The sequence below is a fragment of the Puntigrus tetrazona genome, chromosome 10 (genome assembly GCF_018831695.1).
Source record: "Puntigrus tetrazona isolate hp1 chromosome 10, ASM1883169v1, whole genome shotgun sequence".
Classification (NCBI taxonomy): Eukaryota; Metazoa; Chordata; class Actinopteri; order Cypriniformes; family Cyprinidae; genus Puntigrus; species Puntigrus tetrazona.
Window position 1 is genome coordinate 5892603 of NC_056708.1, and position 25448 is coordinate 5918050.

The 25448-nt window shown below is 37.8% G+C and overlaps 2 protein-coding genes across 2 annotated transcripts; both read left to right on the forward strand.

Moving 5' to 3' along the window:
* On the forward strand, positions 1-14274 carry ppp2r2ab (protein phosphatase 2, regulatory subunit B, alpha b). Its single transcript, XM_043250743.1, has 11 exons — positions 1-222; positions 1600-1731; positions 3468-3545; positions 7384-7481; positions 7574-7739; positions 8902-9014; positions 10200-10377; positions 10480-10644; positions 10756-10925; positions 11924-12015; positions 12991-14274. The coding sequence occupies exons 2-11, from the start codon at positions 1725-1727 to the stop codon at positions 13268-13270; spliced, it is 1347 nt and encodes a 448-aa protein (XP_043106678.1). The 5' UTR covers positions 1-222; positions 1600-1724; the 3' UTR covers positions 13271-14274.
* Positions 14275-15410: 1136 nt separating this feature from the next.
* On the forward strand, positions 15411-25448 carry bnip3lb (BCL2 interacting protein 3 like b). Its single transcript, XM_043250302.1, has 6 exons — positions 15411-15567; positions 19840-20062; positions 20641-20713; positions 20818-20915; positions 21305-21454; positions 23454-25448. The coding sequence occupies exons 1-6, from the start codon at positions 15489-15491 to the stop codon at positions 23500-23502; spliced, it is 672 nt and encodes a 223-aa protein (XP_043106237.1). The 5' UTR covers positions 15411-15488; the 3' UTR covers positions 23503-25448.

A 25448-nucleotide genomic window follows, 5' to 3' on the forward strand; every position in this document is an offset into this window, starting at 1 on the left:
AATGTTGAGAGAAGTGTAGGAGGATAGAGCTGTGAGGAGGGTGGGTTGCAGGAAGAAAGCCTTAGGACCTTAAGATTTAGGCCTGAACGAAAGGACTACCGAAAAGAGCTGCTTTCTGAGGTCCGTCTTCATCCGTTCCCAGACGAACTGCTTGCAATAAAATAAATCCGGCAAAGTTATCTGGACAGTTCTGTTACCAAAAATTAGCAGCAGCAAGCGAAGGTAAGAGCCGGAAGTGACGTAATAGCGGGCCCGAAAGCGTAGTTTTCCTTCAAAATACAGCTAGAACAAGCTAAGCTTTTAATAAAGTTTAATATGCGCGTTATAAGTTTTAATATGTCTTCATTTTAAGTATTAATACTTTGGAGAATTATCTCAGTCTACTTTATTAAAATTGTAACATAACATAAAATATGTAACATAAAATAATGTTACTTTTTATTTAATGGAACAAATATTTTATTTTAAGAATGGTGTAAACCCATTTTATAAGGCATATCAGGTATTTATTAATAATCTAAATAAACCACAATTCAAAATGATGTGGGTTATGTTCACTTAGGTTCAAGATATCTATCATTTATTAATACTGTACATAATTAACATTTAAGGCAGACTGGATAATGTAGTCATTTAATGTTTTCAAAATTAATAATGATATTTTGTACTGTTAATCAGAGTTTTTTGGTATCTTTTTTTTAATTGAAAGGAACATTTAATTGTGGCGCATCATGCATTTTTAAGCATCATTAGATATAATAAAATGGGCATTGCTCTACTGCACTATGGCAATTAAAACTAAACACTAGAGATGCATGTCATATGAAGCTCTTTGGCATCATTTACATTCACCAGTATGAATATTTCAGTATCATTTACCACTAATAAGTTTAACGATAAATAATGTATCGGCCTCGCTGGCTGCAAAAACAGTAGCAATATTAAATAAAGTGCACGAATCCCTGCTGAAAAAAATAAAAGAACCATGCCCAAAACAATAAAAAATGTAATGGTTATAATGGGAGCTGTATTGATTTTAATGGAAAGTATAATGGTGTCTACTGGTATGTGATTGATTCTATTGGTGGGACGTTAAATCCTATTGGAAAAGTGCCAAAAACGCACTACAAAAAGGAATTTTGTAATGGTTTTACTGGAAAACGTTAATGGTTGATAATGGAAACCATTAGAATTTCTGTGATGGTTTCTGTTAAGCTTTTTTTGTTTTGTTTTGTTTTTAGAATGGCTGATACAGGAGACATTACAGATTTCCAGAAACATTGCATTGTGAATATATATATATATAGTTTATGATTGCATGTAAACAGAAAGGACTCTATAAGTTCCTCATGGAAAACTATTATACAAAAAACAGGAGACTTTATGTGGATCCAAAATTTGCAGGATAATTAATGGAATTAGTGTCTTTGACAGGAGAAACAAAGGAGGACTTTTGTCGGTTTCATTTTCTGTGTTTACTTGCTTCACTAGCTCATAGAAGGATGAGGATATCCCGCTGTTAATCTGATAATCACCCACTTTTATTTTTAAATCCATTTATATGTTATTAATTGAATTTCTGTTCCCTTTTTTTTTCAGAAAATCACGTCCAGGCGCTTTTATTTTGAAAAACTGCATTTCCGGCGACTCTCTTGGAAATCTTGCTCTGGTCGCTGCCTTCACACTGCTTATCAAGACTAGGGTCCGACATCGCCACTCTCGCCATGGCAGGTAACTTGACAAGTTTATGAGCCGCTCGAGCAAAGATTGTATTAAATCATCTATATTAGAGCGATGGCTTCTGTTCGTTACAGTGAGCGCAGCGGTTGTACTGAAGCCATCATCGGCGTTACTGATTCACTGACAGTAGCCTAGCCGCTTAGCCTCCTCGTTTCCCTCCAGTTAGCCAGCAAATCGGCACAACTGATCGCGATCGGTCTTTATTCGTAATGCGACGATCGTTTGAGTACCGAGGCTTCTCTGCGATCACGAGTGACCCAGACCTCGGGGTGTTTTAGTGATGAGTTGCATTTGCGCGGATTCTGTCCGGCTAAACCCACTCATCATTTGTTAGCGGGATGCGCGCTCGGGCTGCGTGATTTTTAATGTCGGTTGTATAAAAAAAAAAGAATAGGCATTGGGTAACGTGTCCCGCTTGTCTTTCTCTGTGTATATGCATCACCTGGTCTGGTGTGTAAATGTGCTCGACGTCTCGGCCTGTTTTAAATCACCTCCAGCGAACTTTAACCGGCATCTGCAGAGTCATGTGCAGGCAACCCGCTGCTCGCTTCCCTCCGTGACTTTAAACCGCTAAAGCACCGCCGTCCGCAGCGGTGAAAATCCGAAATGTTGCCGGTTATTATAATCTTTCGGGCTCCTTCACAGAACGTGATGCTAAGGGTTGGGAGGATTCATTTGGCGCTGATTGAGGGGAAAGAAAAAAATCTGCCCACCACAAACAATTATTGTCGATTATGGGTGTAACGACTTGTTTTATATATTTTATGTATTTAAAATTGCTTGTGTGTGTATGTATGTACGTGTGTGTAAATAAAAATGATTAAAATATTTAAAAAATATTATTTAAATTTTTTTATTTATTTTTTGCGATAAATCGCTTCTATTTTTTTTATTCAGGTTTTGTATTTAAAGTGGGAAAATAATTTTTTGGTGAACCATTCCTCTAAAAATGCTGCATTTATTGTATTTACTGTAAAGTAACGGTTGGCTGGAATAATGCAGCTTTTATTCCAAATTGGTTGAGATGTCCTGGTGACCTATAACATAAATTTTGTTTAAGTTTACATGAAATTAGGACTGTGACAATTTAATTGCGATTAATCGCGTTCAGACTAAGTTTGCTCCCTCGTTTTAAGTAAATCGTGTGCTCGGGTTTATTGGTTTTAACAGTAGTAACTTTAGTGAAGTACAGATTTCTCAGCGATACTCGGGTACAGTAGTTAAGTACTGTTACTCAAAACCCTTTTAACTCGTGCTAGGGACGGTTGTTGTTCCTCTTATTGGGTCTCCTGTAGCCACTTGTCTTGTGAACAAACCCAACCAGTTTGGCTTTGCCTCAAACGGCCGCTCGGGAGTTGGCTCAGCCCGTTTGTCCTCTCATTAAAAAATGATGCAAGAGCCGTCATTTTAATTTGATATGGATTATTGTAGACAGTATTTCCGTTGTTTTCTCTCTTTTTTTGCGTGAGATGAGGGCGAATTTCAGTCAGATGAAAATGGGCTGCATTATTTCCCACTGTGCCTCGTGTAGTACTCCGCTCTTGTATTTTTTGGTTTGCTGTCATGCGGAAGGAAGAAATCCAATGCTAGAGAATGTTAGCAAATTAAAAGTTCCTCATGGATTTATTGATCTTTCTAAACGCATCAAAATATCTTCCCCCTTTGTCCGAGATGAATTTTTATTTATTATTGCGCGACAAACTTCACGTGACGTTTTGTGGTTTCAGGAGCCGGAGGCGGGGGAAACGATGTGCAGTGGTGCTTTTCACAAGTGAAAGGTGCGATCGATGACGACGTTGCTGAAGGTGAGTGTCTGTCCGGATAGACTCTTCCAGTCAAGAGTGTGCAAAAAGATAATATTGTGCTCCCAGTAAAAACCATCCATTTTCTCCATAGGCAAACCTTTAAAGGCAGACCTGTTGTGTGCGCCAATGTTTATAATGAATAGAGCTTTTGTTGAAGCCATCTGGGTTTTTTTTAATCGTGTTTTGCAGCTAAATCCATAGAAAACTACATTACCCATGATGCTCTGTAGAATTTCACCACAGAGCAAATTAGATAATCGAGTGGCTTCAGATATAGCATTCTACAGGAATAATTAACAACTGTAAATAATTCTTTAGGCCTGGATGATGTTTATTATTTAAATTTTTTGCAAAGGATGCCGGTTTTCTTCTTTTGATGGCAGTATTTACCTTGTTTGCACAAAACGAAAGATAAGAAATTCACTCTTTCGCTAGAAAAATGTTTAATAGTGTATTTACGGTACAAACCTTTAATAAACCACAAAGGCAAAAAAATGAATTAATAAAATTGATCAGTGTACTTTATCAGCATTTGCAATTCTTCGTGGGGTTGTTCTTTTAATAGTGCTTTTTTTCAAATGTTTTTGCTATAAATCAAAAATCTTCTAGCCGATTTGTTCATTAAACAATAAATCAAACACTTTTTTTCCTTTATGGGGGAAAATTGATAAAAATACTTCTAGAACTAACAAGTAAAAAGACTGTACTCTATAACGGTTGTTGTGATCCAGTCGGATTGTGGGAATTTTTGTAGTGTGTTAGCTACAAAATGTCATGGGTGAGTGCATAAGCGCACGAATTAGGAAACACCTTTTGTCATGCTTATTAATAGTACCGTCCATTGGTGAAGACAACAGCTTGACGTATCATTCTAGTTTCCTGTCAACAGCAGGATGTCAAGTGCAACTATGTGTGGTGCATTATATGACCTTTAATTCATCAGACCTCGCTCTTCAAGAGTCTCTAGCATCTAATCGACCGAATTCAGACATATTTACACTCATATGCACGTTAGGTCCTCCGCAATGCTGTTTAAAAGAAACTACACTTGCTTTGTCCAAGACCAGCTTATATTAGCTTCACTGTGGGAAATGCTCATTGCTCTGTTTCGTGAGTCTTTGATCGGAGTTAGAAGCATGTTTATATTCATTTCGATGATTATACAGGATTTTGTTTTGTCTAGCACAGCTTGGATTATTCAGCATAGCTAAAATCGTTCTGAGATTATTTATATGTTGCGTGGATTTAAAATGATTTGAAAAGGCGTTTACCACTCAGTCATCCACAATTTAAATCTTGCTAACACTTTACAATGAGGTGTCATTTGTTAACGTTAATGTACAATTTAACATGAATAATGCATTCATTACTCCTTATTAATCTATGCATTTATTCATTTGTAGTTCTTTAGGTAATTCATGATGCTTTAACTAATTCTAAGACACAGCTAGTGATTTTAGTAGTGCATCAGTAAATGAGGAAAATAACATTAATAAAAGATTAATAACTGCTGCTCATTCTCAGCTTATGTTTGCTAATGTTGGTAATTACTGTTAAATAATTATATTTATTTTAAAGTCTTAACTACATTAAAAATATGTAATATATATATATATATATATATATATATATATATATATATATATATATATGGTTACAATTATTTATGAACATTTACAGCTTTCTGCGTGTTTGTGACTGAAACTCAAGTCAGAAAACGGAAATATTCCAGTCTTCTAGCATTTATAAGAAGCCTCATAAGTAGTTCGGCTAATTTAATCGTTCTTTGGGCTGCCAATAACGTAACGCTCTCCATGTTTAAGTCCATTTTTCCATGTTTAAACATGCAGAAAAATGGTCTAGATGAGAAACTGGTCTACTGACACCAGTCTATATTATTTTAAACTTCGTGACCCAAAAATGTCAGACTATTTATGATGTTGGTTAATTGTATAACAGACAAAATGTAGAGTATAGGGGTGTAAGAATACACTCATGTCGTGATTTGGTTCAAAATGCAATGCTGGTCTCACAATACAGTACTTTAACGAAGCCAAAATAGTTTAAATGATACTTTTTTTATTATTAATTCAAAAACATACAGTAAATGGTTAACAAAGTACAGTTAATTGACAAGAATAGAAATGTGCAGGGTTCTGCTTGACTAAAAATACAGAAGTATTTTAAACCATTCGTCTCAAACTCAGTTATCAGTAAGTCGTTTCCCTCGAAAGCAGATGAGCCAATGGCAGCCGTGTATCAGTCGCACGGAGAGCAGAACTCTCACATCTGTAGGTTTCAGCGGCATAGAGAAACATTTGGAAAACCAGAAGCTTGATTAAAAAATAATTTTTATGGGGTTTATGCTTCAATAAGGGGAAAAAAGATGGGTCTGGGGTATTTGTAACACTGTTTCCAGGTGTCCTGAGAGAATATGTAATGCATTACATTTTGTCGATCCGAACAAAACGGAGCAAAATGTCCCTAAGCATTCAACCTCAAAATGTTCATTTTCTGGCTGTCATACAATTTTCGTCTCCTCGAGCAGAACGTTAATGTCATCTCGCGCTTGAACAAGGCTAAGGCTATAGACGTTGGCGTTTGTGAGTCCATGCCAAGAGCGTCTCGTACAGTGTAGGTCAAAAACGAAGGTCTACATTTCACCGTATCTTCGTAATAAACTGGCTAAATATACTTTGATTCAACTGTACCGACCGTGATACGAGGTGTCTCCGCTCGCGTGGCCAACTGTAAACCCTCGCTCCGGGTTATCCAACCGCGTTTATTTAAAAATGTTTTATAAATAACTCCATGGAATGTTTAATTCCCATTTGGCGGCCTTCTGTGTCCAAAATTGTGCTAAAACATTGCGGGACAAGGTTTTCACACCGCAGCTGTCATTGTAAGACCGTGAGCAGCGACGTTTGTTTGTCCAAGGGAGCAACGGTAACTAAGGTGGCGGGGCTTGGCGATCGATTCCTGGGGGGCCACAGTTTTGCTCCAATCCTAAACAAACACACCTGATCCAGCTAATCAATGTCTTCAGAATCACTAGAACCGTCCAAGCAGGCGTAATTTGGAGTCGGTTGGAGCTAAACGCATAAGCTTGCAGTCTTTTTTTCCCTGCCGGCATACGCTTATCGTCCATGTTGTCATTGAAATAAAATCCTAATTGAAATGTCTATACTTCAATTTTGGGTGTTTCCTTGCATTTTTATTGTACCGCAATATTAATAAAGTATTATTACACAGAAGATATCATAAATATTCAATATATCACCCAGCCCTACAGTCTGTCACTCTGAGCTGTAAATTCGTAATATTTGATGACGCCGGGTGGATAGGAAAGCCTAAAACCAAGCAAATCTTCGCCTTAAGTCTCCATTTTGTATTTTCAAGCCTCTTGTCGAAGTCTTCTGGCCTGATTCGGTGACTTCGTTTGAGTTTTGGCCCTCAGGGAGGTCAGACTTAAACAAAAGGGCCTTTGCATTCTTCTTTTCTCCTGCTTTCTTCTGCTCTACTGGCGTCTAAAGGGTTAAATTGCTACGAGTCAGTCCACAGCCCCATCGACGACTGAGGCATCCGTCTCAGGAGCACATATTGTGGCAGGGAATCTGGGTTACGGATCTGCGCGTCAGGATGCCTTTTTATTTAAAGATTCTCGTTGAGTCAGTCAGTGACTCTTCGACTTTCGAGGCCAAATGCGTGTTTGAAGCAAATCGCAAATTAAATGATTATTTTTGGCAAGGCCTCAGTGGCTGTTGAGATGGATCAGTGGTACGTATCTTTTTGGGGGGAGGAAATCTGACAGATGTGTCTGTTTCTGCCCGTCCTACAGCCGACATCATCTCTACTGTGGAGTTCAACCACTCAGGGGAGCTGCTAGCCACAGGGGATAAAGGCGGTCGAGTTGTCATCTTCCAGCAGGAGACTGAGGTGAAGGATCAGGCCGTTTCATAGTAACATTACATCCGCTTTCATTCCCGCTTACGTCCTTCTCGCTAAAATGTGCTTTTCTTTTTTTTTAGAACAAGAGTCAGCCACAGTGCCGTAGTGAATACAATGTTTACAGCACATTTCAGAGCCACGAGCCTGAGTTCGACTACCTGAAGAGCTTGGAAATCGAGGAAAAGATTAACAAGATCCGCTGGCTACCGCAAAAGAATGCTGCACAATTTTTGTTGTCCACAAATGGTTAGTAGAGCAGTGGGCCAATCAGACCTCATAATAGAAATGCTAGATGTAAAAATATGCCAGATTGTCATTTTAACTCGGAACAAATTAAACGCACTGAATTTGTGACATTCTCCAAAAACTGCCATTTATAATTAAAAAGAAAAGAAATAAATAGGTACAAATCTAATTTTAAAATTCTACCAAATACTTTGTATTGTTTTAAAAAGCCAAATGAAAAAAATAAAAATAAAAAAACATTAAAAACGTTCTAAAATTATCTCTAAAAAAAGTCATATGTAACTTTTAAAAAAATGTTATTCATTTTTGCATTAAAATCCAGATAATTCCAAGATTTCACATTACTGTGGATTGATGCATAGTAGATTAGGTTTTATTATTTTTATTCATTTGCTTTATTACAAATAATATAAAATGCATGTTTGTCTTTGTTCATTCACTACAGTTTTTTATGCATTTATTTTTTGCTAACAAACGACCAATTAGCAACACAAAGCTTTGTTTTTAATTATTTAATTGTTATACGTGGGTTTTATGTGACCCTTAATATTTTGTAAATCCTTCAAACCACAAAATAGCCGTCCTGTAACACAAGCTAATTTATCCGAATAGCAATGCATGCAGTTTTTAAATCATTTCTTTATAGAAATGTTACCCAAAATCTCTTCTTTTGGTTTAAAAGCGCAGCACTGTACAGACAGATTTTTACTTGCAATACAGTCAGTACCAAATCCATATTTTCAACTGGAGATGCATTTAATAACTTGAGTAAATGGATGTGAGCTCTGCTAATTCTCCAGATTTTTCCCTGACTCACCGATGCATCTCCATGCTGTCTAAAAATACGAATTCTCCGACGAGTTATGCAACCGGTGTGTATTTAAGTCTTGAATAGACTCGAGTGCTGATCTTCCGCTCACCCACACGCTGGAGGATGATATTTGTGGGGACGGAGTTCAGATTGGATGTGGGGAAAAAAAATGTCCAGATGTTTTTAAAATTTGGCCAACTGTCAACTTGATTCGTTACGCCAGTCAAACTACCTCTTGTTGCTCGTGGAAACAGGCTTGTTTTTTTGTGACTCACAGAATTATTTTTAACACGAGTCAGAGGGCAGATCCCACATTAGAAGGTGATTGTTATTCTGTGCTTTCGCTCGCAGATAAAACTATAAAGTTGTGGAAGATCAGTGAACGTGACAAGAGACCAGAGGGATACAATCTTAAAGAAGAGGATGGGCGCTACAGAGACGCCGCTACCATCACAACTCTACGGGTGAGTCACACGCCGTCCGCTCGAAGACAAAACCAAATATAACCAAGGAGGGGGTTTTTTATGCAAAAATGAATAGAAGTCTGCTATAATGCACTAAAAAAACAATGTTTGCATGAAAATTGATGCAAGAACTGGCTTTGTGTTGACAAAAAAAAACTAACTCTCAAGAATAGCGATGGGAAAATAAATCGGTGCATCGCAAATAGAGAAACGATTCTGAGATTTTCAAGCGCTTTCTCGATTCTGAGCTTAGTTTTGAACAGCAGATGGCGCTGCGTGCTTGCCGTATCTGATTCCTTTCACACACTTGAACCTAAATCATTCATAAAATGCAAAAAGGTGTTTGCTGTGGGCTGTTTACACGTTTACATGCAACTTAAAAGCATTCTGAAGCGAGGTGAAATTACCTGACTAGCCATATTTAATCATACGTTATAATAATCGAAGATTAGTGAGCGTTATAACCTATTTATGGTACCATTCAAACATTTTGGGTTAGTCATATTCCTTTTTTTTTATCTTTAAATAACAGTAAAAGCATTCAACAGTCCTTGTCACGAATATTACAATATGATGTATTATTACAGTTTAGACTGCTGAAATATTATGAATGTAGAAAACCATTTTTTTTTTATACTGTGGTACATTTAGAAAAACAAAAGAGTGGCATTTATTTGATATACAAATATATATGCCTATTTATTTATTTTAATTAGATAAAAATTTAAATACATGTGAAAGGGAGATTTCACCCAAAAATTTAAATTCATAAATGACTCCCCTTCGTGTCGTATTAAACCCATATGACTGTCTAGAACGCTCAGGTTTCCAAAATATCTTAATTTGCGTTCTTAAGGTAATTTGTGTTCTTTAAAGTCCATACGCCGATTTATTTTTTTAATTGATTCAAATGGATGTTTCTATATCGTTGACTGTCTCCATAATATTGTCATTTCATCTTGAACGTAATGCCTGATAAAACAGCGTTTCATTGTGTATAATGTTACCGGGGAAACCTCATCTACCACTTCAACGGTGCCTCTCGCTGACAGAGGATGAATTTGCATACAGTATATGCCACCACAAATAGAGTCTGTGGGGAAACGCTCATTTATTTTCTCTCCGTTTGCGTTTTTGCTCTCAGTGACTTACGTATTCATAAAAGCAATTACGTGCTCTGTGCAGGTGCCAGTATTCAGGCCTATGGATCTCATGGTGGAGGCCAGTCCGCGGCGGGTCTTTGCCAACGCCCACACCTACCACATCAACTCCATCTCGGTCAACAGCGACAACGAGACCTATCTGTCAGCAGACGACCTTCGCATCAACCTGTGGCACTTAGAGATCACGGACCGCAGCTTCAGTATCCTATAAAGGATCGTCGTTTTTGGGTGTTTGTTGAATGTCATGTCGAAATCTCTCCTGACTTCTCCAGCAACGTTATGTGGCTTTAACTCGGCGTCAGACATCGTGGACATAAAACCGGCCAACATGGAGGAGCTGACGGAGGTGATCACAGCCGCAGAGTTCCACCCTCACCAATGTAACACGTTTGTCTACAGCAGCAGCAAAGGCACCATCCGCCTGTGCGACATGCGCGCGACAGCACTTTGCGACAAGCACTCTAAACGTGAGTTACACGAGCTTGACTGCGTCTCGTTCGCCAACGAATCCAATTCGATTGTTTACCAAATAGCACATTCTGCGATGCCATGCGTTAGTTGTCCTCTGCTTTGTGTAGTGTTCGAAGAACCCGAGGACCCCAGCAACCGCTCTTTCTTTTCGGAAATCATCTCTTCGATCTCAGACGTGAAGTTCAGTCACAACGGCCGCTACATGATGACCCGAGACTACCTGTCCGTCAAAATCTGGGATCTCAACATGGAGAATCGACCCGTTGAGACATACCAGGTGAGTTCATAGTTCATAGACCACCTCTTCTTCACTTGTTTTTGCTGGCCCATTCATTAATATTGACTTAATTACTAAATGAAGCGCCTTTCTGAACCAATACATGACTGAATCGTGAAATGAAAGACTTGGAAGTGTATAAATTTAGCTAAAGCTTAAGGTGTCTTGTCCAAAGAGGTGCAGCAAAAGATGATTATATTTGTTAATTACCAATGAATTGAAAGTAAGGCATTTCAATAAATGACTAATAACTATGGCATTGCGATTAAAATTAATGAACGTTAATGAGAATGTCGTTTAAAAGCAACAAGTCTTTGATATTGATTGAAAACGGATTGATGTTCAAATGGGTGGACAGACAGGCGCGCACACACACACACACACACACACACACTTTCCTTCTGCCTTCAAAGAATAATAAAATAATAAAAAAAGTTAAGCATGTTTGTACTAAGTATATATGTTGTTGTTTTGGGTTTTTTTTTTACTTTTCCCACAAACCTTATCTTACTTATTATTTAAAAAACACCCCATCTAAAAAAAAAATATTACATTTACAGATGTAATGTCATTCAGCTGATGCTTTTATCCAAAGCGACGTGCAAATGAGGACAATGGAAGCAACCGAAATCAACAAAAGAGCAATGATGTGCAAGTATTAGGACGAGTCTCAGTCAGCCCAATGCAGTAAATCACTCAATCAGTCATGCATTAAGCACTCCAAATAGATTTTAGTGATTTTATGCATGAAAATACTAGTTTAGTTAACATTAGGGGGCGCTACCTGCGCTATTTAAAAGTGTAGGATTTAAGGTTGAACCTACAAGTCAGCATTTTTGCCTCACCCGGTTGGGAGTATCTCGACACACCCACATATTTCTGAGTATCGTTCATGGCTCGGACGAGGTCAGCATGAGTTATTTTTTTGTGCGCGTGAGCATCAGGTTGAGTGAGCATTTCACTGGAGATCATAGTGTTATGTGTCTTGTCTTCCACAGGTTCACGAGTACCTCAGGAGCAAGTTGTGCTCTCTCTATGAGAACGACTGCATCTTTGATAAATTCGAATGCTGCTGGAACGGAAATGACAGGTTAGACTTTACAACGAGTCGTCTGCATTCTATCATTTCCATAATAAAAGAATGTGCTTAATTGAAATAAAAATGTAAAAGTTTCTCAAGCTTATACTTTCTTTTGAATCTTTTTAACATCTTTATTTTTTTTCCTTTTAAATTTCTTTTTTTTTTTTTTTTCAAAAATCATGCATCACAACAAATTAGCGTATTCGAATGATTTTTGTAGGAACATGTGACGCTAAAGACTGGAGTAACGATGCTGAAAATTCAGCTTTATATATTTCTGGTGGAACATTAAGTAGATTAGTTATTTAAAATGTTTACAATTTCACAATAATTGCTTTTATTGTCGGTTTAGTCAAATAAATGCGTCCCTGATGAGTGTAAAACATTTTTTAAAAGCCTATTAAAAAATCCAAACATCGGCATGGTAGTTTATATTAGTTATTTTGAAACATGTAGCGTAATATAAGTTTATTATAACTCGTTTATTCCAACAGTTTGTCGTTCCGACAAGTTAGCTTTGTTTTGAGAAAACGTGTCAGGCTAAAATGTAGAAACAAGCGTCAAATAGCAGTGTACGGTTAAAATAAGTAGTTTGAGTTCTCGTAGAAATCTGTAATAAAGGCTCATTTTCTTTTTAAGGCATGCTTTTAGATTTAAAAGCTGACCAGTCAGTAAAGTAGCAGTCAACATTTCGGTCAGTCACTGAGCCTGCTTGACTCCGTTGGGGCCCGGACTGGCTCTTATCTGGAGGGAACCTCTAATCGCTCTCAGACAGACCTCATGCTGGTCCAGGGTAGAGGAAGATTGAGTTAGCGTGTCATGAACACACGTTAATGCTATCGAACAATTGGCACGCTATCATACCATCCAGTCCCTTTTCTAGAAATCTAGACATTACTAGCCTAGCAGTAGCTGAAACCGATTTGATCTAGGTTATAGATGACTCATTAACGTCCCGCCTTTCCGATTTTTCTCTTGACCCAGCGTGGTGATGACTGGATCCTACAACAACTTCTTTCGAATGCTGGACCGCAGCCAGCGGCGGGACGTCACCCTGGAGGCTTCGCGCGAGAGCTGCAAGCCCCGGCAGGTCCTGAAGCCGCGCAGGGTCTGCGCGGGCGGCAAGCGAAAGAAGGACGAGATCAGCGTGGACAGCCTGGACTTCAACAAGAAGATCCTACACACCGCCTGGCACCCGCAGGAAAATATCATCGCCGTGGCAACCACCAACAACCTCTACATCTTCCAGGAAAAAGCGAACTAATACTGTCGTCATGGGGAAAGAAAACCTCCGAACCTCTCTCTCTCTCTATGTGAAAATGAGAAAAAAATAAAATGAAAAAAAAAAAAATGAACTAGCAAAAATCATTTCTGTGACAGCCACCGTCATCACGTAACCAACCTTGGCCTGCTCCAGGACAGAATGAACTAGTCGAGCCAACTAGCGGCTGCCAATACTGAGTAAACTGGTTCAAACTGGTCTGGAGAAGAGCGCGACCTGGCCTCGGCCTCCGTGGCACCGAGACACACGCCTTGCTCTGGTGATGTAGTGCCAACCTGTGTCTGTACCCTCCATCCCTTTCCCTTTACCCACAAGTCCAAGCCCAGGGACGAAATGGGCAGCAATCTGACAGATTTCAAACATGCGTTTTTGGTTTTTTTTTCTTTTGTTTTTTGGCTTTGGTTTATTCAAGGTGTCTGTATAAAAACTCATTTGAACTCATGCGGATGTGTCCCCGTGTCCTTTAATCCTCCATGTTTTTTCGTGCCATTGTAACCGTTTTTAATCTTCTCAGAGAAACTGCCAAGTTGTTTAGTTTGTTTTAATTCTGTTTCAAGAATAAGTGTTGTTGTTTTTTTTTAGATTTATTTTTTAGTTCACTACTTATTACATTTCATACTGTCCCGTTACACTCCATTACAGCTACAAAAAAAAAGGTTTTGCCCGTTTCTTTTCAGATATCCACACACTCTCCATCACATTGGCCCAAAGAGCTTTTCTTGTTCTTTTTTTTCCGTTTGTGGCACAGACGGCATTGCCGTGTTTGCTGTAGTAGTTTAACATCTACACTTGTTCAAGCACATACACACTCCAGTTGGACTGCTCGCTCACGTACGAGTCATTCAGCCTTACAGGGTTTATTTTCCTTTGTGATCCATGCCCGATTTCTGTCTTCACTCTCTCTCTATCTCAAGAGTTACAAGTTGAGAAAGATTATAGAGATTATGATATCAAAATGGTATTTATAAACGGAACAAACAATTAAACAAGAGTCCTGTCCTCTTCTTTTGGGTTCGCGGAGCATGTCTGGTGCAAAACTGAAACGCTTTTTAAGTGTGGCATCTAATATAGGATATTGGAGGCTTTTGAGAACCGTGAGGGTTTGCAGTTTACCGCGTGCGTATATAAAGGTTTTAAACGTTGCTTCGAGGATTTCAGGGATAAATATCCCTTCTCAGATTTGTATGGTCATAACAGATTAACAACATTGATCGTATTTTTTTAAAATATTGGATTAACTTAAAAAAAATAAAAGCATGGCAGAAATATACCCTATAAAACGAGGCATCATCATGCTAGGAATTTAAGCTTTTTTTTTATCATTTCCATTAGTTGCTTATGTTTTTAATTTATACAACACCTTGTTTAATTTTTGTTTAGTCAGTTAAAAACTCATTTTTGGCATTTAAATTCTTTTCGGGTACTGAAAATGCAAACAAAGTGCAGGTTTTTTTGCAAACGACACTCTTGTCGACTTTTTTTGTGAAATATAAAAAAAGTTGTTCAAAGGTTATGTCATGTTTCGTATATATATGTGCAGGTATGCGTGGTTTCTTTCTGCTTTTCTTCAATCATCAACCAATTTAGTGCTGAAACCAAGTGTATTTTTTTAATAAGTCATTTCACTCAGTATGCAATCAATAAATGGGAGAACAGTTGTTATCTGAACCACATCTGCACTAAAAGTTTGCAATTTGTTCACAATATGGGTAACTAGTATAATAGAAAACAACTACTGACCAAAGATAAACATACTTTAAATGAAAAGTTACTTATGAAATTGAAAATGTTTGCTATTGAATGACTAAAAAGTGTTGGCAACAACAGTAGATAGTTTGTTTTAACGAATAAATATTAAATGCGCTTGCTATACGGCATTGTAGTTTATCGACAGACTGCGGTCATAATACACGTGCGTTTTTTATAAATAAGCAGCTTGAGTCCATTACGCAATGTTGGTATCTTTGTTATTAGATATGAACCCATTTGCGTCATTTTAGCGCTGCGTGAAACCGGGGCTCCTGTAACAGTTCTGAGGTCAGCCGCTGAACGCAGTTATTGAACTTAAAAGCACCCTCTCCACAAAAAGTCCGATCCGTGATCAGTTCTCCGTCACGCGTGAGCGCGCAGGTCCAAATGTGCGTGTGCGCGCTCGCGTGTATGCGTGCGCAGAGTGTGTTCGCGCGGTGCTGACAGTCTTATGCAAGCCGCCCTGCACAGAGCCACGATGTCCGACGCTGCTGCTCCGGCAGACAACAACGGGGAGCCTGGGTTAAACGGTGCGTACAACCGGAGCGCTTCGCAGTATAGCACTGACATCTATAAAATCTGATAGATAAGCCTTTGACTTGTCTGTAATGGTGTTTTTTGATACTTTTAACTCTTTTGCTTGACGTACAATGCTCTTTTTTTAGTTACAGTCAACATTTTTTTGCGCCATAAGGAAGGCGGGTTTTGCTGTAATACAACCGCGTCGTGTTTATTGACAAGCGAGCTGTCCAATTGGCCGCTGAGGTCGTGTGTGGAGGCGGGTCTTAAAAAGTGATTGACTTCGACCCGAACCAATAGCGTGACTGTACGTTTTCTGTAGGCTGGCTAAAGCCGATGTCAACAAGGCGAGAACTAGAGCAACTCGATAATGGAGATTGTGGATGCTTGAAACCCCATTTTTATTCGTGGAATAAATATTTAACACATACCCGTGTTTCTCAGGTGTGTTATAAAAAAGAGGCCCACGGGAAAAATGTTGCGTTCTTATTTGTTTGGCATGTAACGCATGGCATGTGGCAGCAAATTAGGTCTTTGTGTGATCTGCGGTTGCAAACAAACTGGTTTAGAATTTGGCGTAAGACCACTTAGATTTAACTTGTTAACTAATATTCGATTCGCTTAGTAGAAGAAATGCGTATGAAATTTAAGAATAACTCGAAGGCGAAAAAGTACCCATTAACATCTAGAATCAGACCATAACGAAGAAATATATAATATGTATGGATTTGCTAAAAAAACATTTTTGTCAGCCCGCTATTTAAAATCCAAATCAGTTATATATGCTTTTTTTGGTTATAACATTAGTGGGAATTCCTAAGGATGCGCTAAAGTTACGTGAAACTAATAAATCTTGTTGAAATTCCTAGTGTGCGTTCCGAAAGGCGAAGAGCAGACCGCTAAATCTCGCTGTCTAAATATTAAGACCACATATTTTGGACAGTGTACTTAAACAGTCACTCACTGTAAACGACCAATATTAATGTAATGCCAAGTGAGCTACGTGCGCGCTGTGACCAAAGCTAGTTAAGACCACTACTAGTCCTCACAGCTGTTGACCCTAGTTCAGGACGCCAGTTAATAAAATCTACTATGGAAAAGGAATGAATCATGAATATTAATTAGCAGTGAGTCAGTACGCCGTACTGATTGGCTGAGGACAGACACTGGGCGATATAGTTGGCCAATAACGAAATGGCAAAGATTCGCGTAATGAATTTAAATTCGGCTACGTGACCAAACCGTGCAGGGAAGTTAAAGCGGCGTCAGTAGAACATAATTAATATTCATGGGCTACGCTTTTTGCAATAGTAATATTTGTATTTCTATTTGTAGCAACGGCGAACGTGGTCGGGCCTGTGTCTACGTGTGGAAAGTGTAAGAAAGAAAGCCAGAAAATAGAACTGGGAGTGTGAGTTTAGGGCGGTGATTCATGATATTTTAAGATCGTGAACGAGCAGAGGTTTGTTCATGTAAAATAGATAACTGTGTCATGAGGGAGGTTGGTGGAAAATTCGTGGAGATCTTTGCTCATGCAGAAAATTTGGTTGAGTATCTTTCATTCCATATATGAACAAGGTGCTTGCATTGATGTCCTAAAGGCTTACCAGCAAAATAAATCAAGTTAATTATGATTCAATGTTTAACGTTAATTCAAAAAGTAAAAAAGCTCATGGAAAATGACAAAATTATGCTTTTTAATGCTAAAGAAGAATTAAATGATATATAGAAAATTACATAGGCATGTACTGTGTGTGTGTGTGTGTGTGTGTGTGTGTGTGTATGTATATATATATGTGTGTGTGTGTATATATATATATATATATTTTTTTTTACAAACCTAAGTAAAAAAACACAAATGTCAAATAAAATCATTAATAAACAGAGAAAAATGTCATTTGTAAAATAAAAATATTTTGTTACAAAATTACATTTACGTTACACTTCAAGTGAAGAGCGCACAAGGGTTAAGAGACTGCCTAGGGAAAGTGAAATGACATCTTAATGCTGGCCAGGTTCTTTTAGTGTAACAGATGGCCAAACGTGGGCTCCGCTTAATAGTGTTTGTTTGACAATTCGGATATGTCTGGCTGTGTACTAAACATGATGAGCGCTGGCTGGAGGACGTGTGAAAAGACCACAGCCAAAGATCTAATGATGAATCTCAAAACCTGTCAAGAACATGTCCGGTCATGTTTCTTCCATAAAACCAAAAGTGCCAGCTTGTTTTAATTAAGAGTTGTCCATGATGTTCTGTATCTATATTTGTAGTTTATATATATATATATATATATATATATATATATATATATATATATATATATATATATATATATATATATATATATATATATATGTTATTTAATATAATATAAATATATTTAATGTTATAATATTTAATAATAATCAGTGAATTACATAAAGATGTCAGAGGCTTACCGATCTCAAACTTATTTTTTTCTGTATTGGTACATTATAGCTGATATGTAATATGACTTAATAATAGTAAAAGGCAATAAAATAAATATCAAATATGAGAATAACAAATATATCTATATATATATATATATATATATATATATATATATTTTATTCAAGATTAAGTATGACCTGTTTTTGCAAGATTCAGCCAATAGCTTATTTGGCTACCAGAGCAACTCATTGATCAAGCCGCGATGCTTTAGCGTTTCATAAATGAGCCTCTGTGATATAATCATCTGATCTTTTGACCTCTGTATATTCCCTGATGACAGCCAAAGTAGCGTTCCACCGCTGGCCAGAATGTTCAGCTTGCCCGCTGCCACGGCAACACTGTTTGTGTCAGCTGATCGAGACAAAGGTCAGACGTCTCTAGCACAGCCGAATTCACACGTTTCCCTTCAGGATCGGACGGAGACTTACATGCCCCGTTCATACCGATGGGAAAATGTAGTAGAGTCAAAGCAGGCCCTTGTCACATGATCCATGTTTGCTCAACCCAAGGAAGGACCTTCTTTGTCTTCCTCTTTTTTTGTTTTCCTGGAAGCGGCTCGCGAGGCATTCGGTTTATACTTAGCTCATCCTGGTTGGTTAACAGCGTGTGCCGTCGGGCCGGGGGTAAACAGAGGATTGACTGTGTGATAACGCGGACGTTTCTGATGAGACAGCACGGCAGATGTGGGTGAAAGGGGAACACGGGAAGCTTAGTGCTCATCCCTGACTCACGGATAAAAGGAGTCTGTGTTTGTGTTGATCAGGCCATGCGTTCAGGAGTGCGTCCCTGCTCAGACTCACGTAGGGTCAGGTGTGACTCATATATCAGCGAGCTTGTAATGAGTCTGAGAGGCAGGCGTTTACTGCCCTTTCACCACACAGTAAATAAAAGTTGAGCCAGACCACCAACGACTTACAGGGAAATCCCACTGTCTGCCACCGTCTGCCTCGGTTTGTCTCGGAGGCTGGATACATTGGATGCAACATCATTTCCATGTCAAATTTGACCTCCAAATCTGATATTTTTGTAAAGAAAATAGTTTTCTTCTATGACTGTTAAGATTATTTGCACTGCAATACTTTTTAATTAATTTAATTTGATTTTTATTACATTTTCTAAAATTTAATTTAATTGAAATGTATTTTATTTTATTATTTCATTTCATTTTTATTTTGGCCAAGGTTACATTTATTGGTTCAAAAATATAGTAATAGCATGTATTTTTATTACCGTTGAAAAAAGCTCATTTGTGTTTGAATATATTTTAAAAGGTAATTTACGCCTGTCATGCAAAGCTACATTTTCAGCATCATTATTAAATCATGCTGATTTGCTCAAGACACATTTCTTATCATTATCAAGACTGAAAACAGTTGGGCTGCTTTATTTGTGTAAACGCTGATATGCTTGTTTTTTTAGCATGCATACATTTTTAAATTGAGTCTAGCCATGTACACGACTTTGCAGAATTTAATTGTAATTTTAGCAAATATTAAATGATCTGCACTGTAAACACTCTCACAATCCAAATAAGCCAATCCCATTTCTTGCTTTTGTTCTTTCTTTTCATCTCTGTCCTGCGTCAGATCTGGACAGTCTGTCTTTGGTCAATGCATCAAGACTTTATTCTATGCATTCATGTACCACGAGCGGCATTTAATAAGTATTATACGCTCTACATAATGCATTGTTACTTTTCTGCATTAGAGTAATAAAAAAAATCGAGTGTTTTTCCACAACGTCACAAATAAGGTAATGTTATCTTATAATCCTTCTGAAAGTTGTGATTGTTTTGTGGTATATTTTTTAGGATCGTGGGTAGAGCTGGAGATGAACAGAAACGCCGCATCTCTCTCTTCCTCCAGCGCTTCGGTGCCGCCCCCTTTAGCCCAGGTAGTAGAGGAGGAGGATGATGGGATGGTGGGGGGGCTAGAACATGTTCCCTCGTCATCTTCAATCCACAACGGAGACATGGAAAAAATCCTGCTAGATGCCCAGCACGAATCCAGCCGCAGCAACTCCTCATGCGACAGGTAGACGGCGTATTTATTAAAATTCGGTCATCATTTCCGTTATTTACACTAACAATCAAACCTGGTGAAATTGAGAAAACATGGAATGACATCTTTGGGAGAGCTATCCCTTTAAGATGTTGTTTACGTAGTCCACGTTTGCACGTATATATATCATCTGCAAATGTCACCTGAGTTCACAGCTTAAGTTTAATGACCTCGTAGATAGAGAGCTGTAAACATCCATACCAAATTACACGTGCTCACACTGAACTCATGCTGATAGTAGACGGCCATGATAACCCTTATCTCACTCAGACTCGGTGAGTCATATGATTCTGGATGTTTACTGTAGGAATACAGGGAATACAGTGTTCCTCTCTCATATGTACACAGACTAATGTTCTCTCAAGCACTGCTCGCACAAAAAACGAAAACTATGTCTGTATGACTTTATTTGTGCTGCGAAACACAAAAGGAGATGTTCAGCGGAATGTACAAGCCGCCCATTTCCGCACAATGAAAGCTTTAAGGCATAAAAGACGAAGTCATACCAAAGTCAGTTTTAATGGCGTTCCTCGAACTGCTCGCTTCCACAGCCCTCCTCGACCTCACAGTCCTCAGGACGAAGGCCAGATCATTTTCGACGTGGACATGAGGAGGGACAGTCAGGTACTTCTTCTTGAGGACATTGTGGATCTAATTTATGGAACGCACTCTGGCTTATCTTCATTACCTGTCTGTGCTTGCGTTTGGGTGCGTCTGTGTCCACTCAGGAGGAAGTCATGGAGAAGATCAGAGATGATGACATCTTAATGAAGGATTCAGACCGCGTCGCAGACTGGTCAAGTAGACCAGAGAATATTCCACCTAAGTAAGCTCTAGCCATTACTATTATACTCTTAAAGGGGTAGTTCACCCAAAAATTTTAGTCATTAATTACTCACTCTCGTGTTGTTTCAAACCTGTAGGGTTCATCTTGAAACAAAATTTCATTTTAAATAAAATTTTGGATGGGCTATCACTTTAAGTACTATTATAGTTTGTATTAATATCATTTTTTTATGTCTACTTTCCTTTTGAATGTTTTTATATATACTTATAAATATATATACTTTTTATTTTTCTTTCACTTTAAGATTTACATTAAATGTTGTCTCTTTTTATTTTGCTCTTTGCTCTTTTATTTATTACAACAAACATATTCCAACAAAGTTTGCAGGCGGTACGATGCTGTTGTGATTAGACTTATCTTTCTGACAGGGAGTTTCATTTCCGGCACCCGCGGCGTTCAGTGACTCTCAGCATGAGGAAGACGGGAGCCATGAAGAAAGGAGGCATCTTCTCTGCCGAGTTCCTCAAAGTGTTTATCCCCTCGCTGCTTCTGTCCCACATCCTGGTCCTGGGTCTCGGGTAGATACACATCCACACTTCACACATATGTAGTTCAGTCTTCCTTCTGGTGCTAAATTCTGGGAGTACAAAAAGCAAACCGACATGTTGTCCCCTACGCCATGCCTTTAAAAAAATCATTCAAATACAGCATGTAAAATGAAGATTAATTGCAAGGTAATTCATCATAGACTTAATTTCAGCTCACTAATCTTTTTATGTAGATTATAAATTTATTATACCTTTATTATATATCATAGATCAGCATTTCCACAGTGTTTTATGTATCTTTATGAATCTAGAGTTCTGAATTTCCCAGTCATATTTACGAATTAGCTTGGTCATTCATGTGCTCAAAATTTGTACAGTATTTCCAAATACACATTACTTTAGTATTTTTAATTGTTTGTTATTTACTACAAACGCCTTTAAAACGCAAAATATCCGCATTCTCTACAGAATCCTTGTTAAAATGGGATGAATAGATTGACTGAATTAATTAATAGGAAACTTTCTAAATATAACTAAACATAAAAATGTATGCAATGTAAAGCTTTAAATTTTTCCACTATGAGGCGGACGAGACTTTGGTACAGCTCAATATTACTCACACAACACTGATTATTGTGTATCTTAAAGGGACAGTTCATATTTAGTCATCATTTACTTACCCTCATATAGAAGCCCGTTTCCGCCACTAAATAAAAATAAAAAAGGTTATTGTGACTTTTGACTGTTTTCTCAGGATTGCTGACTTTTTGTTCTCAGAACTTTGAAATATAAACTCACAACTGTGAGGAAAAAAATTCATAATTGTATGATATGAACTTGCAATTGTGAGTTATAAAGTCAGAGTTGCGACTAATATTTTGCAATTCTGACTTTAGAACTCGCCGTGTGATGTAAAATCACAGTTGTGAGGTATAAAGTTGCAATTCGTAGTTTTGCAAGTTGCGATTGTGAGTTATAAAGTCAGAATTACACAATAAAAAGTTGCAATTGTGAGGAAAAAAATGGCAAGAAAACATTTATTTATTTATTTTATTTTGACAAGAATTTAAACTTTTTTTTTTTCTTGTACATCTGAGAATACTTCAGGGTTGTCAGAATTAATCATTGCATGGAAATGAGGACCTGGATAATTATGCATCTGTAATTGAATAGACCATAATCAATTATAGCCCATAACGTCATTCACATATGCATATGGCAGTAATGCTGAGTAAAAAAGAAAAACCCATCACTATGATTGCCTGTACATTTTCGATACTTAAAGCACTCCCAGATATTAAAATAATTTTTTTTGGTCACTTGTGTTCTTTGTCTTTTCCTCCTTACATTTATATTTGCTTGTTTTGAAGCTATATTTAGCCTTTGAATTCTTAAAAATACTTAATTATATACTAATAAAAGTAATAATATATAATTATTTTGAAAAGTAGCCTGCTTATATAATAAAACTGCGCAAAATAAATGTGATATAATCATAATATTGAATCGTTGACGTGATGATCGTAATCAAATTGAATCGTGAAACCAATTCTGATCACTCAAACTGATCACTTTTTTCATTCAAATTCATAAGTTTATATCCGGTCACAGGTATTAAGATATAAGCTTGCAATTCTGGCTTTGATTGCGAGTTTATGTATTATATATATTATATATTAGTTTATAATTCTCACAATTCTGAGAAAAAAAAAAAAAAAGAATTGTAAGACGTAAACTTGTAATTATCTTAGCTTAGTGAGATAAAAAGTCACTATTTTTTATTCAGTGATGGAAACGGGCTTATAGACTCTTCCACAGTAGTTTAACTGTTTGCTTCTTCAAAATATCTTCTTTTCTTTTAAACATAAGAAAGAAACATATACAGGTTTAAAACAGCATGAGGGTAAGTGAATAATGACTAAATTTGTGTTTTTGGGTGAACTATTCCTTAAACAACAGTGCAAAGTTCCACCTATAAAGTGTCTGACTTTTTTATTTCTCTTTCTTTTGTCTTGTATCTCTAAAACAGGGTCTATATCGGGAAAAGACTGACAACTCCCCCTGCTAGCTCCATCTGAACACCGATCCGATCAAGTGCCTCAGGCATGGCCCAGGTGGATTAGGGAGAAGGTTGCAGTTTGTACGAAGAAGCCCCCCTGCTTCCCCTTTCTACCCCTTTTAGTCTTTTCAGCAACATTTCTCCCTTTTTTAGTAATTCCTTCAACTAGTCTTTCCATTTTGAGGAAAATAAGTGATAAACTTCTCATTTTTAGGCCCTTTCTCGTTTACCATTTTTGTATCCTTTTCGCCAGTTGTGAATGTTCTAGCAGTACCACATTTCATTTTCGAAGCGTTTGGAGCGTTGCATTAAACCAAATTCGCACACGCAGGCTCCACACTGGCTCAATTCAACTAGGAGGCAAAAAACATCCCATTTTGGTTCAATCACACGACCCAAAAGGTGATAAAGGATCCCCCCCTAGTTCACCCTCCTTAAAATGGAATCAACCAAAATATGTGACTTATCGAGGTTATACGAGCATGTCTGAGCGCTAGCTAAGATTTTATTTATTAATACAAACGCTACCAATTTAGTTCTTTTATTGACTTCAAGGGTGGAACGACTCGGAAGTCGTTTAGGAAAAGACAGGGCTCTCCGTAGACCCCAAACTCATTTGGTGAGGATGGAAAATGAATAGCACAGACGTAATGTTTATGACCGTATCACGTGCAATTTTATACCAAGTTTGCATAATCTTTTACACAACCCTGACGGAGACAACGCCTGTTACATTGAATCATCTGATTTTTTTTTGTTTATATATATATACACCTATATATATCATCTCATAAACATAGATAAAAATCTGTCTGATGGGGCTGATGGATCCCTGTATGAAAAAAAAAAAAAGTTTTATCTGTCTCTCTGTTTGTTGTGTCGTTTTGTTAGTTTCCTTCATGTACATATCAGGACCTTTCGAACTAGGCTTCTACAACATGGCCTACTTTGCGATACGGCCCAATGTACCAATAGCGTTCAAAGCTGAGCGCATCTTGCTAATAAGGACAACAGTGTTTTGCTATGCTGTCATAGCCGTGTCAGACTTTCTGGAATGGTGTGGTACACTCTAATACGTCTCAGTCTCGTACTGATTTAAAGCATTTCCACGCTGTTAGCTTGAGGACAGACAAGCCTTTCTTCAGTTTATAGGAATAGCTCATTGAAAAATTACATACTGCCGTTATGTACTCAACTTTATCTCGTTTCTACACTTTTCTTTTATCTTGAACGGCGTCCGTGCTGCTCTTTTCCATACAGTGGAAGCTAATGGAGGTAAACTGGAAAAATAGCAGCATGGGTTTCTTTCAGATATCTCCAAACGTTTGAATAATGATCGCAGAATTTGGATTACTTGCACAGTGGCGCACAATTAGTGAACACTAACACTCCAGCACCACAGCATCCATCTTTGGGAACAGGGTTTAACTTAGGGTGAACTATCCTCAAGTCTAGCTGTGTTTTTGTCCCTTTCTAAGTGTATTTTTGACGCGTGGACACGTTTCCTTTGGTCTATCTGAGGATCTACTTCTCCTCGAGTATGGCTGCCAAAAAAACAACTGAGAGCTCAACTCTTGTGAACTCTGTGCCTCGTTTCCTTCGTCATGTTTGATACGGCGTCCTGTTCATTTCCTGTCATCATGTGCGTGTTTTGTGCCACAAGCTCGTCGTTTTTGTTGTTTTGGTGTACGTGAATTTTGGAAGGTTTCTTTGGATATTTTTTAAGTCTTGAACAATCGAGGCGAACTAGAAGAGGAGGTACGTGATAGTTAAAGGTTTTAGTTATTTTATTTGTATTGGCGTTACAATTGTGGCTGGAAAGAAACCTCGTTTGTGGAGACACTTTCTTCAGACTGCAATGCGATGATAAAATGAATTGTAAGCTTATTGATTTGATACACCTTTTTTTTCCCCCTCCACTGTTGGACAATGACAAAGTTTTCAAATTAAAAATTTAAAGAACAA

Bases quoted from the DNA above. Each gene is read 5' to 3' on its own strand.
- ppp2r2ab (XM_043250743.1), top strand. The intron at 3,546-7,383 runs GTGAGTGTCTGT...CCCGTCCTACAG, and splicing joins CGATGACGACGTTGCTGAAG to CCGACATCATCTCTACTGTG. The intron at 10,645-10,755 runs GTGAGTTACACG...TGCTTTGTGTAG, and splicing joins TTGCGACAAGCACTCTAAAC to TGTTCGAAGAACCCGAGGAC.
- bnip3lb (XM_043250302.1), top strand. From the start codon at position 15,489: ATGCAAGCCGCCCTGCACAGAGCCACGATGTCCGACGCTGCTGCTCCG. The intron at 15,568-19,839 runs GTGCGTACAACC...TATATTTTTTAG, and splicing joins CGGGGAGCCTGGGTTAAACG to GATCGTGGGTAGAGCTGGAG. The intron at 20,916-21,304 runs GTAAGCTCTAGC...TCTTTCTGACAG, and splicing joins CCAGAGAATATTCCACCTAA to GGAGTTTCATTTCCGGCACC.